Source organism: Mycteria americana, chromosome 4 (genome assembly GCF_035582795.1).
Source record: "Mycteria americana isolate JAX WOST 10 ecotype Jacksonville Zoo and Gardens chromosome 4, USCA_MyAme_1.0, whole genome shotgun sequence".
NCBI lineage: Eukaryota > Metazoa > Chordata > Aves > Ciconiiformes > Ciconiidae > Mycteria > Mycteria americana.
Genome location: NC_134368.1, coordinates 75,963,158 through 75,987,600, shown reverse-complemented (window position 1 = coordinate 75,987,600; position 24,443 = coordinate 75,963,158). Strand labels below are relative to the sequence as shown.

The 24,443-nt window shown below is 39.0% G+C and overlaps 1 protein-coding gene across 2 annotated transcripts in view; it reads right to left on the bottom strand.

The window, feature by feature from the left end:
- The window catches only part of ZNF827 (zinc finger protein 827), a 111,700-nt gene that overhangs the window by 46,552 nt on the left and 40,705 nt on the right, over nt 1-24,443 (bottom strand). For both annotated transcript variants that reach the window (XR_012775621.1, XM_075500953.1), the window contains exons 4-5: nt 21,659-22,148; nt 9,019-9,252 (exon numbers count right to left, since the gene is read on the bottom strand). Coding sequence is in view for 1 of the 2 variants with exons in the window: in XM_075500953.1 (XP_075357068.1) it covers nt 9,019-9,252; nt 21,659-22,148 (724 nt within the window). In the remaining variant the exon portion in view is untranslated. The remainder of the gene's footprint in view (nt 1-9,018; nt 9,253-21,658; nt 22,149-24,443) is intronic.

Genomic DNA, 24,443 nt, shown 5'->3' with positions numbered 1-24,443 from the left:
GCTGAGGTACTCAACAACGTTTTTGCCTCAGTCTTCACTGGAAACCTCTCTTCCCATGCCTCTCAAGTGGATGGACTGCAAGACAGGGACTGGGGGAGGAAAGTCCCTCCCACTGTAAGAGACAATCAGGTTCATGACCACCTGAGGAACCTGAACATACAGAATTCTATGGGACCTGATGAGATGCATCCCAGAGTCCTGAGGGAATTGGCTGATGTAGTTGCTAAGCCACTCTCCATGATATTTGAAAAGTCATGGCAGTCAGCTGAAGTCCCCGGTGACTGGAAGAAGGGAAACATTGCACCCATTTTTAAAAAGGGTAGAAAGGAGCACCCTGGGAACTACCGACTTGTCAGCCTCACCTCTGTGCCTGGGAAGATCATGGAACAGATCCTCCTAGAAGCTATGCTAAGGCACATGGAAGACAGAGAGGTGATTCGAGACAGCCAGCATGGCTTCATCAAGGGCAAGTCCTGCGTGACCAACCTAGTGGCCTTTTATGATGGAGTGGCTACATCAGTGGACAAGGGAAGAGCTACGGATGTTGTCTATCTGGACTTCTGTAAAGCCTTTGATATGGTCCCCCACAACATCCTTCTCTGAATTGGAGAGAGATGGATTTGATGGGTAGACTGTTCGGTGGATGAGGAATTGGTTGGACGGTCGCATCCAGAGGGTAGTGGTCAACAGCTCAATGTCCAGATGGAGATCAGTGACGAGGGGTGTCCCTCAGGAGTCCATATTGGGACTGGTACTGTTTAATATCTTCATCAATGACATAGACAGCGGGATCGAGTGCACCCTCAGCAAGTTTGCAGACAACACTAAGCTGAGTGGTGTGGTTGACATGCCTGAGGGACAGGATGCCATCCAGAGGGACCTGGACAAGCTGGAGAAGTGGGCCCATATGAACCTCATGAGGTTCAACAAGGCCAAGTGCAAGGTCCTGCACCTGCACCAGGGTAACCCCCAGTTATCAATACAGGATGGGGGATGAAGGGATTGAGAGCAGCCCTGCAGAAAAGGACTTGGGGGTACTGGTGGATGAAAAGCTGGACATGAGCCAACAATGTGTGCTCGCAGCCCAGAAGGCCAACCATATCCTGGGCTGCATCAAAAGAAGCGTGGCCAGCAGGTTGAGGGAGGTGATTCTGCCCCTCTACTCTGCTCTGGTGAGACCCCACCTGGAGTACTGCGTCCAGCTCTGGAGTCCTCAGCACAGGAAAGACATGGACCTGTTGGAGCAGGTCCAGAGGAGGGCCACAAGAATGATCAGAAGGATGGAACACTTCTCCTATGGAGAAAGGCTGAGAGAGTTGGGGTTGTTCAGCCCAGAGAAGAGAGGGCTCCGTGGAGACTGTATTGTGGCCTTTCAGTACTTAAAGGGGGCTTATAAGAAAGATGGGGACAAACTTTTTAGCAGGACCTGTTGCGATAGGACAAGGGTTAATTGTTTTAAACTAAAAGAGGCTAGATTTAGACTAGATATAAGGAAGACTTTTTTTTTTACAATGAGGGTGGTGAACCACTGGAACAGGTTGCCCCGATTGGTGGTAAATGCCTCATCCTTGGAAACATTCAAGGTCAGGTTGGATGGGGCTCTGAGTGACCTGATGTAGTTGAAGATGTCCATGCTCATTGCAGGGGGGTTGGACTAGATGACCTTTAAAGGTCCCTTCTAATCCAAACTATTCTGTGATTCTATGCAGCACTCACCTGCTCTAGAGGGGACACACTGAACATGCTCTTCTAATGCAGCACAGTCTGCTTTTCACTTTTTTTGAGATGAAAGTAAAAATCAAGTGCACAGATTTAATAAAAAAAACACAAGTCATGTAGTAAATATTGCTTTTGCTGATACAATAGCTGTCCAATGACTTTCCATTGCTGAAATCAAATGAATCATTGTTAAATCATTCATGCTTCTTCCCACTATTTTATTTAAAACTTCATCCTGCAACTAAAATTCTAAGTTGCTCATATTTGCTGAAATGCCCATCAGCTTTACAAATCAACTTTATGAATCAACTTGGAAAAGAAAGCCTTTCCCATATGTCTCATAAATTGGACTCATGTACTAGTTTTCACAATCAAGCAGACAGGGGTAACTAGTGGGTCAACTTGTACCGACTTCAAAAGCTTTCAGTATGGAGAATCTGGCATTGTTATGCTAATTGTTCTGATTTGCTAGAAATAAACATGCCCTAAAACAGCTTAAATAAAACCTCAGAGGTAGGGAACAGTTGGCGAGCCCTGAAGGTTCTGCTACAGAGACACAACAAGTAACATCTGACGTTCCCTAGGGCGCTGTGCTTGGTGCTTTATTTTGCTAGTATTTTTTTCAAACTGCTGTTTTATATAAGACAATGTCAATGGGCCTTGAATCAATGTAACAGGATCCTGCATTTAAAAAAAAAAAAATAAATCACAAAATGGCTTATATTTGTTAAAGTGGAACCTCTGAACTCCCATGTTATAGAATTTTGCAACTACAGGCTTAGTTTCACAAAAATGCAAGCCAACAACAAAAAAAAGGAGCAAATTAAAGCAACAGACTAATTTGAGTTGTGATATGCATCTGCTGCTCCTTCCATTTAAATGATAGGATTATGGTGCTTACCTGAAAGACCCTACTTGCAGAACACAGCCAACCCCTCAAAACATAGATCAAGAAGAATTTGATAAACAGACTACATGTAAAATAACAATTCACTGCACAATATATTCCAATCTATGCAAGTCTCCCAGTTCAAGAAAATTCTAGTCTAGCATTTCTGCAGCAAGCTGTACCTTTGCAGAGCCTGGCTCCAAGCTGACTGTCCAAAGGCAAAGGGGACTACAAGAGACCCTTCTGCAAATACTGTGCATCCACAATCCCCTGACACTTTGAAAAAAATTGACATGCCCACTTTCCATAGCTTTGTGGCCACTCCCACCTGCCTGAACATCATCAAGGAATAGCAGTAAAGTGAAGGATGGGGGGTTTGTTTAAATTCTTTAGTGACAATTCCTAAAAAATAAAAATAAAATAAAACAAAACAAAATAAAATCCAGAACACCAAAAGAAGCACATTTGAATCACAGACATTATGACTTCTTATTATTCCAAATTATCTAATATTTTAAATTAACACAGTTTTCATTAAATGATTACCCTGACATGGAAAAAAGGAAGAAGATTAATTGCAATAACTTAAAGGTATAGTATAGCATCTATTGAACTAAAAGCTAGGCTCTATTATAAGGTACTTGGTTTTCTGTGATTTTTGTTGTTTTATGGGTTTTTTAAAGATCTATAAGGGAAAAACCCCAGATTTTGCAGTCTTCCATACTTCTAACCCTATACTTCTCCTGTGAATGGGTAGTATTTTTTCCACATTTTTCCTGCTTTGGGGTTTAGACATTAATGTTGTCATGAAACATGGCAAAACCCATCAAAAGGTAAAAATCCATTACTAGTTGAGTTTTGGGGGGATTATGTTATTATGCAGATGTCATGGAAAAGCTTATTAAACTGAATGAACATACCATGGCCTGATACAAACTTCATGTATCACAGCATTGGCAGGAGAGTCTCAAAATCCTCAAATCTGGAACCTGATACATTGCAATAATAAGTCTAGCTATCTAGAAATTTGTGTCTTTTTCTATACTCTAATTAAAACACAGCTTCACTCTAACCATTCACAATCTATTTCACATTTCTGTTGGTTAAAAAAAAACAAAACAACAAAACCCACTTGGCTAGTAGCAGGATTTAGTCTGGTGATGTGACTTGCCATGGCTTGCCATCTCTCTAGTTCCCATCAAGAGAAAGTCTTATTTTGGGTCATACACTTCCCTGCTTACTTTTCTAGGCTTCTACAGAAGCACCTGCTGCTGCCCAGAGCTTTCTAATGAGCTATTTAGAGACCAAGGAACAAAAGACTTCCCTGTATTTTCACTCCTCTGCCCATTATCAAGGCTCTCTAAGCAGGGATGAAAGCACTCTTGACAGCTCCCCTGCAATCTAGGTACCGAGACTCTTACGAGGTCCTGACAACAGCTATCTCCAAAGACAGCAGCCTAGCTCCATACAAGCGCTTCCCAGAACAGTCCATGAAATTATGAAAAAGAAATATATAGGAAGGTTAGTTTCTGTGTCCCCTACCTCACCCAAAGAATGTAGTAATGACTTTTTCTTCACCATAATAACAATAAACCAGAAGACTGCCAATGCAACCCACTAAAGCTGGAAAGATTTTGTCACTGCTAGGAATAATAGCTTACTAGCCATGAACTCGTTTTTGTTTTCAATTCACATTGCTGATGACAGCCGAGCATAAAGCCACCCAAGACTTAAAATGAGGTAAATCTGATACCAGCTGTCCAGCCACACATGCATAGATAGCACTCCTAGTTAGCAAACTTTTTAAACTGATATTGTTATTTAGTTCCTCTGGAAGTCTGTGCTGTTGTGACTGGATTGGTTTTGGTACGAGCTAATTTAAAGCCTTCTCAGATAGTCCTTCACCTTGCTGTGCCCTAACGCACAATGTACCATTTTTGGAATGGGAGTAGCATTGAGGTGTTCTGGCCTTCATCTTATGCTAGAATTGTACTATCATTCTTTTTTCTTTTTCTTCCTCTTTTTAAATAGAAGATCTAATCCATGTGGTTTCAGCTAAATGCAAGATATAGTGTCAAAAAAATTAACTACAAGGCACAAAATAGGAAATTAGCATAAACATTTTCAAGTGGATAAAGACTTCATCAAAAAAGGGAAAAAAAACCACCAAACCCCTGCAATAACCAGTTGTGCTGAAAGAGGAATTGTCATATAATTAGGTGATAATAAATTGAGTTGATCAAGAATGCTTTTGGAATCAATTGTATGCAACATTTTACTTCATGACCTTGGCACAAAAAGTAAGTATGCACTAATTGCATCTGCTGATAACCCAAAATTATGACGCATTGTTGGTACTGGGGAATTGGTGTATTACAAGAAGCACTGTGTGACCTGAGGATTGAAGTACGAAAAATCCAAAGGAACTGAACAGCACAAAGGTCATGCATTTGCTAGTGATAACAAGGATATGTGCAATACATGGGGAACTGATCCAGTGAAAAAAGAGAGAGGAGGAAAACAACCTGAGTTACTACTGAAATGCAAAATGACTACATTTCACGAATAAGATATAGCTGAAATAAAGGCAAATGTGATTCAGACAACATTTCTAGGAAAGACAGGGACATACTACTGTCATAGTTCAAGGTACCAGGGTAAAATACTACTTATAAAATGCTAGTACCTGAAATAGATTTTATACACCTCCAGCTATGCATTCATTTTTGGACAAGAAGGCAAAACACTGTATGCTTCTGAAAGATAATACATGCCCAAAACATATTAGCAGCATGACTATTTCAACAGAAAATGAGTTTTTAAACTCAAACTTTAGCACGTAAATGCAAACATTTATTTTCAATTTCAGTTTCCTCTGAAACCTACCTTTCAATTTACAAGACTGAGTGTATAAAAATGACCAGGAATCACTGGATGCACCACTTAATTAAACATTTTGAGAAATAAATTAGCTTTTCTGTGAAAGAGAACTGGTAAGAATGTAGAAAACTGGTTCAGGTGTATTTGAAATACATTACTTCCATTTCTTCTAAGTGATTTTGTGCAACATTTAATAGGAATTTAAAATCTTGCAGGGATGGCACCCTTCCAAACAGAGATGAGAATGATTTGCCCCACTGCACTATCTCCTCAAATCTGTTTGCTTACCATTGGATCTAGTCTCAGTCAAGACTTAGTAATGGACAGAATTCACAGCTAAGCTTCGTACATTCATACAAATCATGGTAGTAATTTCATGTTCTTCTGTAAAATGCAGGTTGAAAGTCTGCACTGAGGCTCGAACTTTGTCTGTTAACCCCCAAAGACTATTTCTTCCAAATAGGCATTTCATTTATTTTTAAATAGCAGATCAGTTGTTAGGAAGTTTTGTTTTGACTATCTGGATGGAAATGGGTTCTGCCTAGACATGCCCAATAGCCTTCTTAGCTTGAATAATCCTTTGGAAGAAGTGCAACTAGGTATCAAGTGACTAGGTATCAAGTTTGTGAACTGTGAGGTAGAAGATCTGAATCCAAGTGGAACACAGTGGAGAAAAACTGGTATAAAAGGGCATAGCATCTCCAGATAAGGTCCAACTCCACCAAAGTAATATGCAGGGTAAGGGCCTGATCTTAAACACTGGTTGTGTGCTGCTGGAAGCATACAAGTGCCCTCACAGCTTTTTAGCTTAATGAGAAAAGAGAGAGCCTTGTGTAGTAGAACTAAAATAGACAGATGCATGTGATTTTCTCTTGTTTCTGTAAATCTGCCTCTACAATGGCAACTAGTAAATGTTCTGTTAATGTTCTACTACGGTAAAATATGTTTATTCTTCTAACTTTTCCTAGCTTGAGGGTAGTTTCTGAGTGGCTGACAAGCCTCTCCATTATAGGGGCTAGTGATTTGCAGTAAGTCTCTCTTACAGTATGCTCCAGCCCAAACTAGGCTCCAGAGCTGCAAAGGCCTTCCACTACACTGTACAAGCTCAGCTAAGAGCTAGCAACACAGCATCTCTGTTTGGGAAAAGAGATTTCCCAGTGAAAAATATAAACCAGTGTATCCTTCATATGAAAGGAGACAGCAAGGGGATTGCTCAGGGGATAACAGAAGCATGTATGTCAGGAATGCAGAAAGCAAAATACTGTTATGTTGGAAATCCCTTGCTGAATTTATATGCAGTGCAGGTTTTGGTAATTAGTATTATACAGAAGAACCTGAAAATAACAAAGTAAGGATGTAATCCATTCAGTCTTTACCAAGAATATATAGAGCCCGGAAGGACCTGACTTAAACCCAATTATATAATATATCAAATCTAATAAGGGAACTTGACTGAAGATTTCCCACAGACAGTAGAAGATCCAGACTTACTCATTCTTTTCCTATTTTTTTTCTTTTCTTTTTTTTTTCTTTTTTTTTTTTTTCCCTCCTTGCAGTACCAGTTCTAAATAACCAAAAACAGAGTGCAGAATTGCTTAAGATAAGCTGGGAAGTCAAATCTCAGAGTATTCTACCAGATAAAGTAAACATTAAAAAAACACTAAAGAGGATATTGATCTTAGATATTCCTCTTACATTTGATCTACATTAAACTGTATATTAGTGTTTTCCTCCTTTATAGTTTCTGCTTTAGATGGTAATTCAGAAAAGTGCAAGTTGAAAACAGTGTATGTGATAAACTTGGTATAACCCCACCCACTGGCTGATACAGGAATACCAATTGCAGCAATACTGACTGAGTAAATCCTAGAGTAATCCTTTACCTTCTAATCTATGGATTAACCAAAAAGATCACTATCAGCAAAAACTGCTCAATCACTAAGAGATCATAAGAGAAATGTTAAACTAGTGTATTTCTTACTACAACCTTTAAAGACTGGGAGTTCCCAACAGAAGTGATTGAAGACTTGACCAAGATTTTATACATGCCAGATTTCACTCATATAAACAGATATTTAAGGCACAAATATTCTAATATAATAGTCTATAATACAACTATTTAAACACAGCCTGCTAGTGGTGAATTCAAGATTCACAATCAAGAACCCTAGTGTCTCTGAAGTACTTGAGAAATCATTAAGTTACGGAGCTCTTTCTTTATGAAAATAATTATATAAATTTATATGCACCAAGACAAATAAAGTCACAGGTTAACATTTATTAGGCTGTAAAGTTCTGTTACCAAAACACCATATTTGAACTGGTTACCAGCAGCAACAGTGCACTGTATCAATAACCAAATGTTTAGTACTTGGAACTCTGGAAAAAATTGGGAAACTTCTGCCCTGATCAACTTTTGTACCTGGGAAGCACTTTTTGCACCATTAACACAGAAGGCTTGCAAATCAATTATTCAAATTCTTCTGCAAATCAAAGCATCCAGGTACGAACAGGAGCAAATGAATTACATGTTAGAATTTATGGGGGAGATCCTAGTCAGTTAAAGTCTTTAAGGTATACATTTGAGCTCAAATTCAATGTTGACAGTATCCAATGAAGCCAAATAATTTCAGATAGGTTTGGCAGGAATCTCAGAAGTTACTAAACTTGTAAACATTTCCACTGGCACCTCTTGCAGGACTTTGGCACACTTAAAAAAAAACCAGTCTTGTCTAGTTTTGGAGAAGACCTGAAAACTAACTGATCCAGTTTAGGTGCAAAAGTATGAAACCCAGCCTCCTAGACTGACTTTCATGTCTCAGTCCTAAAAATTGAAGTCTATTAGAAGTTCAAAGCCTTTTCAGCATGCACTTAACCTGTTCCCAGCAGGGAGAATTCAATCCTTTTACTTTCCCTTAAAGTTAAACCTCAATTCTGACAGTTCAACAAAGCATGATTAGCAGAACATACATTTTTATTTGACTCCCTCCAGCTGTAACAGTACATATGTGTATACACATGCATACTGTCTACTTGTCTGGCAGAAGGATGTATCACTAAGGCAATGTAGGCAAGTTCAGGTGGTCTCCCTAACAGCAGAAAGCTTGCTCAGTTTACATTATTTTTTTTTTTTTAAGTATAAGGCTTTAAAAGTCATCATTTATAAAGCTGCATCAGGTACAGTTCAGTACAGACACACATTCTTATGATGTTAATGAAGTGACACGTGAATATAATGGTATTAACCTGTTTTGGTACATTTTAAAAATGACAACATCTAAAAGCTTTAAGGCATCATTTCTTTTGATTTATCCCATAATCATTAATTTGAAAACTGGAGCACAGATGATTAGATACTACGGTGATAGACCAAACTGAGATGTCTTATGTATATGAACCTGTGTAGACAGACCTTTCCAATTGTTCCTTCACTTGCTGCTAAAGCTACACATTCCTTCTGCAACGTAACTCTGCTAGCGTACATGAAAAAAAAATTAAAGAAGTTGAATATTATTAAATTAAATATCTACCTGAGAGCTTCATGAGGAGCTCAGATGCTGCCTTCACTGACATGTCCTGCCTCATCACATTTGCCTGCGCTTCCTGTGGCTTGAGTTTCTCCTCAGGGATGTTTGGAGCTGAGGCTTCGGATTCCTGGCTGAACACATAGCTGGACTGAGACAAGGCTGAACTTGGAGCTTCTTCATCCTTAGGCTCCTCTTTCACTTTAAATTTAGGAGTCAAGGGCTCTTTTTGATTTGCAGCTGTCAAGAGAAGGAAAGAAGTGAGAATGAGGTATGTAATATATAATCACAGACAGCTAGTAAAGGAAGAAACCATAACCTGAGAAATGCTAGAGCAGGTACTGGAAGCAAGCATGTCAAACAGTATTCAAAGATATTTCAAGAGGTAAATAAACTTCTGCATCTTTTGTACAAAGGGACAGGTTTGAAACACAAAAACTGCAGGTACCAGAGCTCAAGAAACCATCCTTCTCTTATTTTTTTGCCCCTACTCCTCCTAAAAGCATTCCCCTGGTCATTGGTTTGTAGGTCTTCTATAGGCTTGATGGAAGTTTAAAACATCATTTCACATAAGGGCAAATTTGGCAAAGCCCATGGGTACTACATACTGAGTTCTTAAAGCATGGAAGAGAGGCAAGAGATGAAGAGTAGAAAGATAGGAAACCTAAGAGGGGAGTAAAAGGGAAAAGAACAGCAAATTCTTAGGTCCTAAAAGTTGGGGTTTTGTTAAGAAAGAGAACAGAGGGATTTTCAGAAGACAGCTGTGCATTGGAAGATGCTATTAGAGCACTGTTCCAGGTTCTACATCTATAAAAAAGAAAGAGAGCAAGTTTAAAATAATCCTTTCACATACTCCATGTAAGCAGCTGCACAGCCTCAAAGAAGGGTGCAGAGACCTTGGGACTACTTAAAATCTACACACTGAACAACATTGTTCTTGAACGGTCTTTCCAAAACCCCTTGACAGTGGTAGATCCTTTGCACTGCATTTGGTTGAAGGGATAAAACCAAGAACGCCTCTTAAACAATACTTCCAAACCCGAGAAATATAAATTCACAGGCAGACTGCACGACAAACAGGAGGCTAAAGAAGTTGCACTATTTTTCAGCAGCTCTTCTTATAATTCTTTATGTTTCACCATTAAGAGATACTTCCTTCTCTGTCTCTTAGTGGCTTTTTCATGTTCAAAATTTCACTTTAAATTCCCAGTAACACACAGCCGATGACTTGTTCAGTGCGTCAAACTTTGAAAAGTTAACATCTTTCTCACCTCTCTAAACCTCTGTCTCCACAAATAGGAAAGATAGAGCATCGTCCCCATTTTGTTATCTTTCTATGCTCTCTCACCATTTACCTCACTACCTCTCCTACATATTTTCCTCCTTCCACATGACAATCCCCTGCCTACCCTCATGACTCTTGCAGATGAGCTCTGTCAAATCTCACTCGGACCACGTAAGAAGGATGTACCCCACTCACCCCTTTCACAGGCTGCAGCAGTGCATTAGAAGCCAACATGCATTGCCCGCTGCAGAGAGCTGTTTGTTTTACAAACCCATTATGTGAACAGGAAAAGCCGAGGAACTGGCATATCACAGGGATGGCAATATCCAGCTGAAGGGGCAGGGTACTAACAGGTCAAATCAACCCAGCAAAATCTGGCAACATTAAGCCCTCTGTCTGCTTTCTCCTCCACTTCACTGCTTCTTACCTACTCTCTGGCTCCTCACTTTCCTGGCTTATTTCCTCGGATACTCTCCTTCTCCGCAGTTCCCCCAAAATCTGACTCCTAGAGAATCTGAATTCCTGCATCCCACTGTGAAGTGCTCATCACCTCCCAGAGACCTCAGCCCTAAAATATGGGGTACAATTGTTATCTTTATCACAAATAGACACTTCCGTTTGCTACTTTGATTTTTGTTCATTTTCACGCTGTCCATTGTTTTGTGGATTTCTTTGTGTTTGGTTTTTTTTTATTTATTTTTTAAAGCTACTACATTACCCTGTAACACAACATTTACATCTTTACAGTTTATACGCCAGGGTTGTTGGATTTTCCTCCTTTCTTATTGGTTGGCAAGCCATTACCAAAGAACAAGATTAAAGTAAGTGGTATAAACAGTGTACACATAAGCAGCATGTACATACACATTGGTGCTGTTCACTACTTCAGAAGTTAAATTACCTTGTATGTGTAAGTTTTAATATGACCTACAAGCACTTTTACCAGCATTAGGAATTTATTTTTCCTTTTTTAAAAAACAGAGCAAAAGCAGAAACATGAAACATCAAAGCATGCTTTAATTCATCAAAATACAGGTTAAGGCTCTCAAACCAATATTAACTTTACCAAGGTACTTAAAAAAAAAAAAAAAAATAAAAAAAAATAAAAAAAAATCCATCTATCTTCTTTATCCAGGCCTACATCTTTCCAGCTCAGTCTGTTCTGGGGTGGTGGTGAATGGTCACAAAAAAAAAAAAAAAAAAAAAAAAAAAAAAGACCCAAACCTTCTATGCCACACTACCTTCTGCATTCCTTCTCTTTTAAAACACACCACTCTAGCTGCTACTGATATGAAAAATACCTCCACCAGGAGCTGAGTGCAACTAATAGAGAGCATTCTGCCTGAACCTTCAGAGAACCTGGAGAAAAAAAAACTTTTGAATTTATTCATTTCAAGAAGGTAGTAATTCAAAATGTCCTGGAAAATAAAGGAAACATGAGACTGAGTGAAGAGGTAAAGATGACCCACTGAGAACAATCATTAACCTGTGAAGCCAGCTATGTTTCTGTCCATGAACCAGGTAGAGGAAGCACTATAGACCAGGTCAGCATACACTTTTACCATTTAAAATACAGAGGTGATATTAAGCTCACATACATGGATCAGTGTAAGTTTGCAGCCATTACACCATGGTCCATTATAAGCCAGGTTACAAACAATTTAAAAACACCCATATACAAATAGAATCACTGTAACAGAATTCATATATCATCACAGCCTTAATCTAGGAACTTTCTTCAGTCAGGCACTATAGTATGCAGTGGCAGATGCCTTATGGATTCCCCTACCACAAGAAGGAAGATCAAAGGGGGCGCTTTGGAAGAAATTAGCATTTATTAAACCCTCTTATCACGAAGCCAAAACTCAGCGCCAATTTGACCCAATCCAAGGGCAGGTGTCAAGTGGTACCTCTATGCTCTTCATGCCAGGGTATTCTCAAAATCTACTGAGATGAAGCCAAGTTCTAATAGCTCAGAGAACAAAAAATTCAAGGTAGGTCACATCAGAGTTTAAATAGTTTCATGATAGTGGCACACACAGAATGACTTGAACAGGGCATCCATCCAGTTTCCCTCCTTTCCTGTGTCTCACTTTCCCATTCTCTCTCTACCCCACACATTATCTCTCCTACTGTGACAGCACATGCTGCTATAAGCCACTGCTCCCTCACACTTCTGAGCTACCACCTGGGATAACAATGCTAAAACTATGTTGACAACAAATCTACCAGCACATCAGCTATAATCTAAATAAGCTCTTCATGAGATCTGTATGTCCCTGTGTGTCTACAAGACATTACCTATGAGAAATATAAAACACCGTCAGGGTCCTACAATCCAGAGGAAGTCCTGAAAATGTGCATTTGGCAGTATTACATGAAGGGGAAAAGAAACCCAGACTATTGTTCTTACCGATGTTGCTGGTTCTGCCTACTCTAGCTGCTTTGCTTTGGACAGAAGATAGAATAAATAAATTAGGAAAGAAGTAGGGTTTTATTTCTTTAATTAACTGAAAGCACATTCCTTGAACTGACCACACTTTCCAAAAATCGAACATTTTAATTGTAGACAAATCACAAAAATAGAAGAGTTATTTACCTCATTTTTCTTCCCCCAGAAAACGAAAACAAATAAAATCAGACAACTATTGGGTCTGATCAGACCCAACTGTTTCAATTAATGGGGCTTTTGCTTCAATTAATGGGGCTTTTACTCTTTCTTGAAATATACTAAAAGCAGATTCCAATGTAAATGAAGCCTAAATAGAATGACAAATAAAAAAAGGGGGAAGTTGTCCAGTCTATCAGATCCATACATGAAAACTACGGGGGGCGGGGGGGGGGGAGGGGGGAACCAAAACCAAAACAGAAGACCAAACCACCCCAAACCCAACAAGAATTGCCACCACCCTTGCTTCTGTACCATCTTGGATCTACAATTATGGGCAGAATTGCTAACACATGGGAAATAGCAACTATGATGCATCCACTAGTCATATTAGGGAGAACAATAAACAGATGTGAGAAAAATCATTGCAAATAAGGGAAATAAAAGTTGACTGAGACCAGTTTTTTAAAAAACCCTATGATTGAGGAATCTTTTAAAAATTAGTACTAGGCAAGGATTAAAAAGATGATGTTGAAGTCTATTAAGTATATTTGAACTACAAAATTATTACTCCCCAGAAGGAATAGCATCTTCTATCTACATACAAAAATAGATACACATACATAGACTTAATTTGTATTTAACTTACGTTCATCCTGAGCTGCAATGAGAACAGACTGAATCCAGAAAATCCAACAATTTAATTTTGAAATACACAACGAGGGAAAAAAAAACCAAAACATCACCTAGCAAATGCAACCAACAGGCAGCAGTATCTCAAGGAGGGTTGATAATTCTCCGTTCATTCCATTCCATTGCCAAAAAAGAAAATCAAATCAAAGAAGATTCCAGACTGCTGATTTTTATCTTCCTGGAAACTGGAATCATTTGATCTGTTTGGCAAAAGTAAATGATGAAAGTTATAACACTTTCCTCAAACTGCCAAATGCCACAAGAAAAGCTTTGGGCATCTGCCACTAATCTGAAACACTCTGGTAGAAGCTGCTAACTGCATCAGTCCACTTACGAGGATTTCTAAATGCTCAAAATGTTTATAATTGAAAGAGGAAAAATGGGCTGATTACTTCAAGCCAAGCTCAATGTTACAAGTCACAGTCAGCAAGGAGTTGGTCACTGTTCCATCTGTCTGAGCAAAGTACATGAGAAAGAAAAAAAGAATCCACAACAAAAATGCTGCCACAAAAGAGACCATGAGAAAAAGCATCTACAGAGTCTGGGTCGAAAGGAACTGTGATGAAAATGCCACAGTACACCACTGCACCATATTATTTTACAAGTGATGCCTGACTACAGCTACAAAGATGAGAGAGAGCAGGCCAGTCATGGCTGAGGGAAAAGGGAAAAGTCAGGACACATTCCAAAAGGCACTGCAAATTGAACTGATCTCCTTGAGATCTTGCAGGAAAACCTCCCTTTGTGATTATCCTCAGAGCCACCATGGCAAGAGAACCATGGCATGACTTCTGCCTGAGGAAGAAAGGACAGCATTTTATCCAGGTCCTACTGGAGCTAGAGCATCTGAATGACACAGGGAACCTTCCATTCCAGGCGGCAAGTTGTGAGCTGCGGTTGTTAAAAGAAACCAAGGACCTTTGACAGATCAATTTCACAGTATTTGGAAGACGCATTTTCCCCAACACTGGGTATCATCATCCTGAAGGCAGCTGTGGTCAATAAAGGGTATGACTTGAATCTTCTACTATTTTCACTCTAGTAATTGAAATGTGCACATAGGTGTTGACATCCTGCGTGGAGACTATGGCTTATATTTGATGACATTCAAGAAGTGAGTAAGGGGTACAAACACTGCAGGAGAAGCCACTGGTGAGCTAATTGCTTCGCAAAGAAAAATCTATGCTATTGGAACCTGTTGGAGAATCTCCAGACTAAAATCCAATTGGTCTGATAAATTATGTTCAACTTATTAAACATAGAGGCTGTCTACCCTGTTAAGTGGCCCAAAAGGAGAAATACTGTTCTTCTGGCAGGACAGCCTTGCTGGTGTCTCATTTCTTTTTAGTGCCTTCTGCCCTGGAGTATTAATCTGTCCCAGAGCACCTCATGTTACCTACCCCTCCTGGGGAGTGCTAACTCAATTACTTCTCATTTTCAAAGCCCTCTACTCTGCCCTCAGCCAAATAAACTAACCTACAGGACTCCAAGGAAGAGGATGAGAACTATCAATGAAAGAGCTGCTCTATGACTCAAGGGCGCTCAGCATGAAAACATTTCTTTTTACCAAAGCAGTGGAATGGCAGAATAGACAATCATGAGAAGTATGATGATGCCAAGACTTGCCAACTCTGGGCTTCCAGAGACCACTTAAAATATGAGGTCTTCCAAACCATCTTGCTTAAGTATGTTAAAAATGTGTAAGCAGAAGTTAAGAAAAGGCCAGGTAACTATCCTGATCTTCTCTAAAGCTGCTTTGCATTCAAGGAGCTGTAGTCAAGCAAAATGAGACACAGCACTGGAGAATGACCAGTCCTCCTACTGTGCCCTCAAAATTTCACAATGTTCTAGTTGAAGTGGAATAGAGGAATTAGGCAAATTGCTAAGGCACCTGTAGGACCACACATCCCTCCGTGCCCTAAGATGTCTGTTATACAGCCAAAGTCCCACCTGCTGAACAAGGTTATATCATCTGCCAAGACCATCATCTCCTTTCTGGGTAAAAATCAAAATAACAGCAGAATAGGTAGAATGCTGGGGAAGCTGGAGAAAAGAGAGGGAGGAAAGTGAAAGGAGCAAAAGGAAATTTGTTGCTCATAGGAAAGAATTGTTTGCAGTATGGAAATTTCTTCCCTCTACAAAGGAACAGAAACAGAGGAGAGAAACACCACCAGACTGACCTTTATATTTGTTTAAGAAAACAAAAACCAAACCAAACTATCAGTGATGATTGAACCAACAATGTCTTTGATTCCCATTTTGGATAGATGTGACAGAAAGGCTCATGAGCTAGGACTTCTGCCCAGAGTAACAGTGTAATCAGGGAAGCAAAAGAGCCATCAGACCTAGTCTAGTCTTATACTCCAAGTATAAGAGTTTGTGTAGATATTAAAACTAAATTGTAAGCACAGAGCTGGTCCAGAATCATACTCACATCTTCTTTTAAGTTGCATTGGGCTGAGTACACAAAAAAGCAGTTTGTTATCCTGCATTTTAAATGACTGAATTAGAACAGAGTCTACACTGCTTTATCTTGCTAAATTGTACATGTTCCTTCAAGGTGTAAAACATGATGGATATGATTTTAAGGATGTTGGGAAATTGTGGATGTAAATTGCTGCAATTGCTGAAAAGAGATTATAAGGGTGGTGATATATCAGTGGCAAAGATTAGTACAAGCTTTTATTTGCCCAAGTTTTAATCAGCCATGCTATTGCCCTTTTTCAGTTTTATTTTAAAGTAAAGGTCTATATGGAAATTATGAAAATGTGAGTCTAGAGAGAGACTTCAAAGAGAGATCTTGATGACATCAGGGGTATTTACACTGACAGCAGCATTATGGAATTCACAGTATTTTTAAATTAAGGACATGGCTCAATAATTGCCAGTCCTGTGCGCTTACATATTCTAATTGAAATTTTACATTCTGGCATAAACTATGAATCCTAAATATAGGCAATGTGGTCTTTTCTTTGGAACTTGCTACACAAATACATAAATTATGACAATTTAATTGGACATGCTTTTATTTTATTAAAAATAGCTGTTTGAAGAGTTCAAGCCAGTCAGTTGAGTACTGTCAATGGCAAATGCTAAAACATTTCAAATTATTTGTGTTACCTTTAAGGAATGCAGTAATTTTCAAGAGCCAAACAGAACAAATAATCTAAGTGATTACTTAGCTTATCTACTAATATTTTCTACGTAGCTGTCTGATGATTTACTATTTCATTATTCCATTAATGGAATCAGCTAATAAAACATGAATGCTAAGTCCAAGTACTTTGGACAGTCACCAAAATCCCGTGGTAGCATTATTTTCCAAAATAAAGATTTGACTCCTCACACGATAGTCACAGCAGATATGACTTAAACTAGAAGAAAATAGTTTCTCATTTGTTTAACAAGGCCAGCCCCAAACCCTCAGCATGTTATCTCTTCTTCCTTCTCTCTATTTTAATGTTTTTCCATGTGAGTAACTTGGGGAACATAAAAAGAACTGCAGAAGCAGGGCACACTTGATAATATACACCATCACAAGATGAAGAGACATGCTTTCTAGAGTAATGCACTTGGTGAACACAGAAAGGTGGCGGAGAGAGGCCAGCAATGAAGTATGCTTTACAATTACTGTTTCCACACAGAATTCCTTTGAGATCAATAGTGCAAGAATCCCATTCATTTTGATGGGATTCATTTATTTTCGAATGTTATGAAAAGTAACTGCAGCACATAACATAGGCACAGTAATAACTTCACTAGAGTATACCAGCCATTGTAATTTGGATCACTGTGAAAGCTGTTTTTTATTACAAAAGAAAACAAGCCTTAGAAGTAGGTAGAAGGACATGAGTATTTAAAGAGATGTGCTGTGTAATGTCTGCCACTGAAACCTTTGAAACAGGAAAAGCAAATACTCTGCAAATAAAGATATGAATGCAGTTACAAAGTTTCAATGTGGAATTAATGGACTGGGGGAAGAAAACATTCTGGCAAAGCACTGATCCAGTAAAGCATTCGGGCAACTTAAAGCATACAAGCAGTCCTACTGAAATAAGAGGGGGAAGATTTGAAGGTAAAAACATGCCCACGCTTAAATATTCTTCTGTTTATATTTTGAGTCATCTGCTAATTGTCTTTACAAACAGTAACCCTTTCCAAATTTAAATACAATTTCAGAGAACCCTTTTAAATATCTTGTGAATTTAAAAGCATCTCCTACCTTAAACTAGGACCTAGAGAATGGAATCTGGAAAAAAATTCAAGATTTGTTATTATTTTTAGATTTACTTTTGGTGATTTGTGTCACGTGTTATTTCATAAAACAAGTAACTAAAAATCTTTCTGGCAAGCAATGGCACAGAGTTAGGGCTAAAGGGATCTCAGAAGGTCACCCACACTAGTATTTCTCAACCTCTTTAAATCTAAAGCTCCTCTAAGCCTTTCTGAAAAAAAATTCAGAGGCCATTTTGAGCAGTGTCATCACAATTCATTTCTGGCCCACTCGAAATCAGGTCTAACTTTGAACATGTATAAATTTTTTCCCCACTTTGCTTCTCTACAGCTTGCTGCTTGTTTTTGTTCAGCTGAAATTTCTGCAACTGCTTCTGATGTCCTATGGTTCACTGAGATACACAGACCTAGTCCATCCTACTGCCTAGTATGTGATCAACCCTATCTGATAGGTAGTTATCTAACCTGTTTTTAAAATTCTCCAGTGGCAGAGATGCCACAATCTCTCCAGCCAAACTATCATAGAGGTTTAACTACCTCAACTTTTGGAAAGATTTTCCTAATGGCAACTTAAACCCTACAGCAATATAAACCTGTTATTTTTTTGTCCTAATTACGATGAATCACCAACAGATTATTTCCTTCTCCCCACAACAAACTTTTTAAAGGCTTATTAATGACTCTCCTTAGTCTTCTCTATAGGCTTCACAACCTCACTCCCTTATATCCAACCTCACTGGACACATTTTCTAAACCTCCAGTCATTTCTGCTGTTCTCCTTTGAAGTCTTTCCAACTGTCCGCACTCTTCATAAACTATAGTGCCAAAACCTTGGAGTTCAGCAAGACTGAGAAGAGCAGGACTGTTTCCACCTTCTTTGAGGCTGTTTCTCTCTGTACACATCCCAGTACAATGACTGCCTTTTTAGCACCAGTGTGACATTTTTAACTCCTGTTCCATTCCCACAGAACTGCTACCTAGCTAGTTGTTCCTGGTTTTGTATTTGTGCAACTGTTTGTTGAACAGTTGCACATTTTTTACAGATCTCTTTTGACTGTAACTCTTCTCTTTTGACTGTGAACTACTTTCAGTGTGCTGTTTTCCAACCATCTGATATGCACTTCATCTAGACTAGAAAGGTACTGCATTGCACAATCAGAAATAATACTGAGAGTCAAGATTATATACATGCTTATTAAGATTCAATTTTAAAAGTCATAATAGTTAATAAACACCAATTTTGTACCATCTTTCACCCTAGGCACACCACAAACTTCTAGAAACTGTAACTCTTAGGCCCGAAGGGAGACAAGCGCTCCTCCGAGTCACACGCTTGGAAAAAGAAGAGACTGAAACTGCACAGAAATGAAAACCAACAGGCCCTGAGGTCTCCCATGAAACTGGAGGCATACAAACTGACATCAACCAAGAAGAAGAGGAGCAATAAACATTGGCAAGCAAAAATAAATGTTCATTTAAAGCATCAATATTCAATAAGAATAAATGCCAAATTCTAAAAGTCTATATATCTATCTACTGCTTCTGTCTTAGCCACAAGGCCTGTCAGAAAAGAAAATTAGATTGTTTTGACATAATTTGGTCTCGACAAATCTGTATTGGCTGTTACAGTTGGCATATACAATTTGAGATGTCAAAAGATTTATATCATTGAAAAGGTAGGGCCAATAATTGAAGTTCTGATGGGCCTAACAAGAGAGTGTCGTAATAAAAAAATCACTCAAAAGGAACTTGGTTCAGCACAGCAAGCAGTCAAAAAAATGCAGCTAACACTTAGCCAACTTTCTAAAAGAGAATGACTTCTACTCTAAATTTATGCACACTGTATGAAGGAAAGCATGAGCTAAATGTATATAACACAATATAAATCTCAGGAGAAAAGAAATTCCTTTCCTTTTAAAATTGCTCTTCTTGTGTAGTAAACTTGGTGACTGGCAGTACATTTTCATCCAAATATTCACACATACAAAATTACAGATACATCTCATTCCCCCAGTGACTTTATAACATGTTGCTAGGTAACAGTGCATACAAGTCAGGTTTCAAGACCTTTAGTAAGTCACCATAAAATAACTGCATAGGCCTTTTGCATGAATAATGTACATTTGTATCTTTTTTCTGATGCCAATAGATCAGACATTGAAAACATGACCGTCTGCCAAACTGTAAACAGCTCCCCATCAATTGCTACATGAAAAACAACACATCAGAATGTTGTATGTTTTCTCAGCTTTCAGGCTTTCCCCCCTCTCCTGCTTTCTGCTCTCATTCTTGCTACGTGCAGCCATCATGAGCACTACCACCTACAGGTCAGTACAGTTGATGTGTGGAGCCACTTAGTGCACAGCAACCCAAATTTAAGGTAGACATCAGAATGACAACATATATGGGACAGCTGTCAGACAATATAAAAAATGGATTTCATATAGAGTCCAAATTTGCAACTCAATTAAAAAAAATGTACAAGCAAATCAAAACAGACTGATCCTCACTCATTTTTTGTTGGTCATAATAATAAATTATATCAACAGATTTTTTTTTTTTTTTTTTTTTAAAGGGGAGGTTTCTGTGGCTTCTTCCAACCCACACGGCAAACCATTTGTGCCAGCCCATTTCACCTCCTGCTTGTCCTCAGCTCTCTTCCATTTTCCCGGTTGGTTCCATGAAGCCTCAGTCTTGATTTCTTGTTTTTACCCATTCTACTTGATTCCCCACAGAACTGCGATCCCAGAGGTATAAAGGTCTGGGCAGATGAGGACAGCAAGCCTTTCCAAAATAAATGGCTGCAGCTTCACCAAGGCAATGGCATTAGGGCAGACCTAATTCCTTAGTTTATGTGACAATAAAATTTGCTAAAATGCAGCTCGCATGCCATTTAAAGGAAAAAGGTGACCAATTATTCTCTATTGAAAAGGGTATCTTCTACCTCCAAAGTCTAAAACTTGCCATAGGGACTGCCATCTCCTTGTAAAACAGAAGTTTCTTCAGTGACATTTTTCCTGACTTCTTTCTCTTTAAAAATTAAAGGCCAATTTTGAAAACATTTAGTATAGAACATCCCCCCAGCACGTCCACAATTCTGAAGTGTTCAGTCAAATCAATAAACAAGCACATAAAATACAATAGATTCACCCTAAACACATCCTCCACTTTGGAGTCTCACATATGAATATCATTCTTACAGCAATAATCCGACAGTGAAAGAAAACACAATAAACACATGCTTTGCATTCGATATGGATTTCAATTAAAATAGTAAAAAAATTTAAAAGCTGTTCATGAATCTCTAGAGATTTTTTTAAGTGTTAATAATCAAGAAATGTCGTAACAGTAATAGTTCACACGTATTTACTAGTTAGACCTCAAATACTGCTCTGAAAGGAAGGAGACCAATACTTTATTGGTCCTATTCAACAGATGGGTAAAGGCAAAGAACTTAAGAACTGAATTTTCTAACATGCTGGGCGCTTGTGACCCTCAGTGATTTCAAACCAGAACTACAGATATTCAGCATGCCTGAAAAACACACCAAATGAGATTTGCCAAGGTAATTGTCAATGAATATGAAAGCCTGGATAAAAAGTTCTCACTCCCAATCCCAGCCATTAAACAGCAAAATCCCTCTCTTCTCTCACCGTTTCCCCTCTTCCCTCCATCATACACCTCTCCTTATCAAAAGAAACAAGAAATTATAAGTTAAGAAGTTGCAATGTTTTTCTCCCTGCAATTCCATGACTTGGCAAACCCAAGGCAAAGTGCTTCTTAGCCCATAAAGGAGCAGCTGATGCTGCCGCTTGCTGCTCAATTACCTGACAGCTTCATAAGAAAATCTGATGCCATCTTGACAGAGATGTCTTGGCTGAATAGTGCTGATGCGGTATTGGCCACAAAGTCAGAGGAGTCTTTCAGCTTTGTGTTGTTTGGGGCTCTGTCAACAGTGCTAAGAGCAAAAGGTGCAGCTGAGATGCCATTGTCATCTTTGGGCTCTTCTTTCACTAGTAAAGCTGGAATACCTCCACTAGGCTGCCCAGCCACATCAGGTGTTTTAGATAGAGATGCAGATGCTGATCCTGTAAGGTCAGGTCCACCTCCTTCCCTCTGTGGTCCCGGGCAGGAGTCACTATTTAGCTGTGGTGATCCTTTCACCTCAGTTTCTGGTATTTCCTCCTTCACTTTGGATTCTGTCCTGAGGAAATGTTGATGGCAACGCATATGGAGTTTCAGGCTGAAGTGGCGGGAGGAGGTAAAAGGGCATAGCTGGCATTGAAAGGTCTCACCCCTGTCTTGGTGCTGATGAACCTGGTTCAAGAGGTGAAAGATAAAAGCATGTATTAAGCAAAACAGTTTACTAGCATTATAGAAATCCCAACTCTACACTGCTCACACCATTTTAAAAAAAAGGAAAGTTAACTAATGGGTGAACTCTTCATTCTGAGCACTTGCAAAGAGGTCAGGCACTAAGAACAGTAGGATTCTTTCACATATAAGTCAAAGAACATAAACTTCAGACTCAACTGAAAAAAAACCCAAACAAACCAGGAACATGTGCTTCTGCAGCACAGAAATTATGAAGTCTGCTTTGGATCAAACAGTCCTTACAACTGGATCCTGATGACCTGTCAGTGCATAAAAAGACTTCCAAGCTATAACTAGTAGCTTTCTTGATTAAAAAACAAACAAAAAAACCCCTATCAACTACATGTTCTGCTAAGCATGATCATTCTGTGCAAACTCTTAAATAACAATTGTTCAGAGCAACCCAGCAAAACACCAACCTACATAGCAACGTCCATCATCAATTCATGTATCATTAGAGTAAAAACACAGCACCTGGCAAACACCAAGACACTATTGAAACAGTTTGTTGCAAATTAATTCTACTAGAAAATAAACAGCTCTGTTACGATAAAATACAAACATGAGAGATGGTGTTTGCCATTTATTCTATTTTATCAGTCAATTAATGATCACAGTTAATCTTACTGTCCTCATATTTTGACTGCAGGCTCTTTCTCATAGAAATCGCATGCTCCAGTATGACTACAATGCCTAGTATCCTCAGGCCCGATCCTGATTACCTTTTAAAGAGAACTCCATCCATCCATCTGTAATGATTTACATACTATTTGAACAGACACACTCATTAATATAAAGTATATACATATAATTATACAATTTCTTGTTTAACACAGAACTCATGAAAGGGAAGGAATAATTGAGCCCAGCATAATAGTGGCAGGTATATTGAAAAGTTTTTTCCCTATGGCTTCAAAAATGAATTTTAAATCCTGACAGTAGCACTCTGGACTACTCCCTGCAGAAAGACTGGCAAATACATACATTTTTCCTTACTAATTGATGAACATGTGATCAGGACAAACTGGCACCAGACTGAGCTCCACACATTCGTTTTCACTTGTGACTCGAGTTGGTTGGAAACATTTCAGTGAGACAGATTTTTGTTGGAAAATGGCAATTTCTTGAATGCAAAATATTTCACCTGAAACATGGAGAGGTTTGATGAACTCTTGGCAAATGAGGCGTGATTCCTCTACCCTACTGAGTGGCACTCTACCCCCTGCTCCCTGGGCTTGGCTCAGAAGCAGCCAGCTGTGCCAGGGATCCAAGGCTCGCTGCTGTAGCCTGGGAGTCCAAAAGCCCCGAGAGCTCCAGCTCTAATCAAAGCTCAGCTCTACACCAGGGAGCCTGGAAAACCTAGCTTTAGCTAAGGCTTTCAGCACTTTCCAGTTTCCTGCAGAGCTGAGCGCTAGATTCCGAGAGTCCTGGTGCAGACGTTGCAGAGCTCTGGGGTAACAGCAGCATTTCCCAAACACAGCTCTGTCAAAATTCAGGTTGGAGTTTCCCATGGTTGTAGATTTGGCCTGATTCACTTTCTATATAGTAAGAGGAATTCAGTCACAAGCTCATATCCAGCATTCCCAGCCCTACATACACAGGACCTGAATTCAGGTCTGCTAAAATTTGAAGCTGGGAGATGTCCCTCTTTTAGCATTCAGTGAAGACACATTTCATTAGTGCTGTATAACTTTTCATTCACTAGTTCTTCAAGGGCTCCAGAGATTAGGTACTAAACAAACAGATAGCAAGACAGAATTTCTCTTGGCCAGCCGCTTTACAGAATGACATTCTCAGTATCGTATAAACATGACATTTACAGACAAATTAATTCTGGAATCTTAAAATTGCACCTGACAACAAAAAAAAAATTAGAAGCTAATGCTAACCTGAAACAGTTTTAAAGCAACAACCTTGCAGAAGAATAGCAGCACAATAAATTCTAAATATTTAATAGGTTACAACAGAAATGCCAACCAGATTGCCTGTCTACACTACTGGAAACAGGATGGTCTGTGAACACAGCAGTATGAAAGCACTCTTCTTCATGAAGAGCATGGAGATGTACTAATGGTAGCAAGCACTCTCACCATGGCAACTTTCTCTCTTACACCCACTAAGATTCTGTGTGCCAGGGTTTCTCTCCAGGATCTCCTTCAATCAACATTTCCCTGCCTACATATTTAACCACTTCTTCTAGAGGCCGCTTATCACAATCATCAATATGATGCCTTCTGA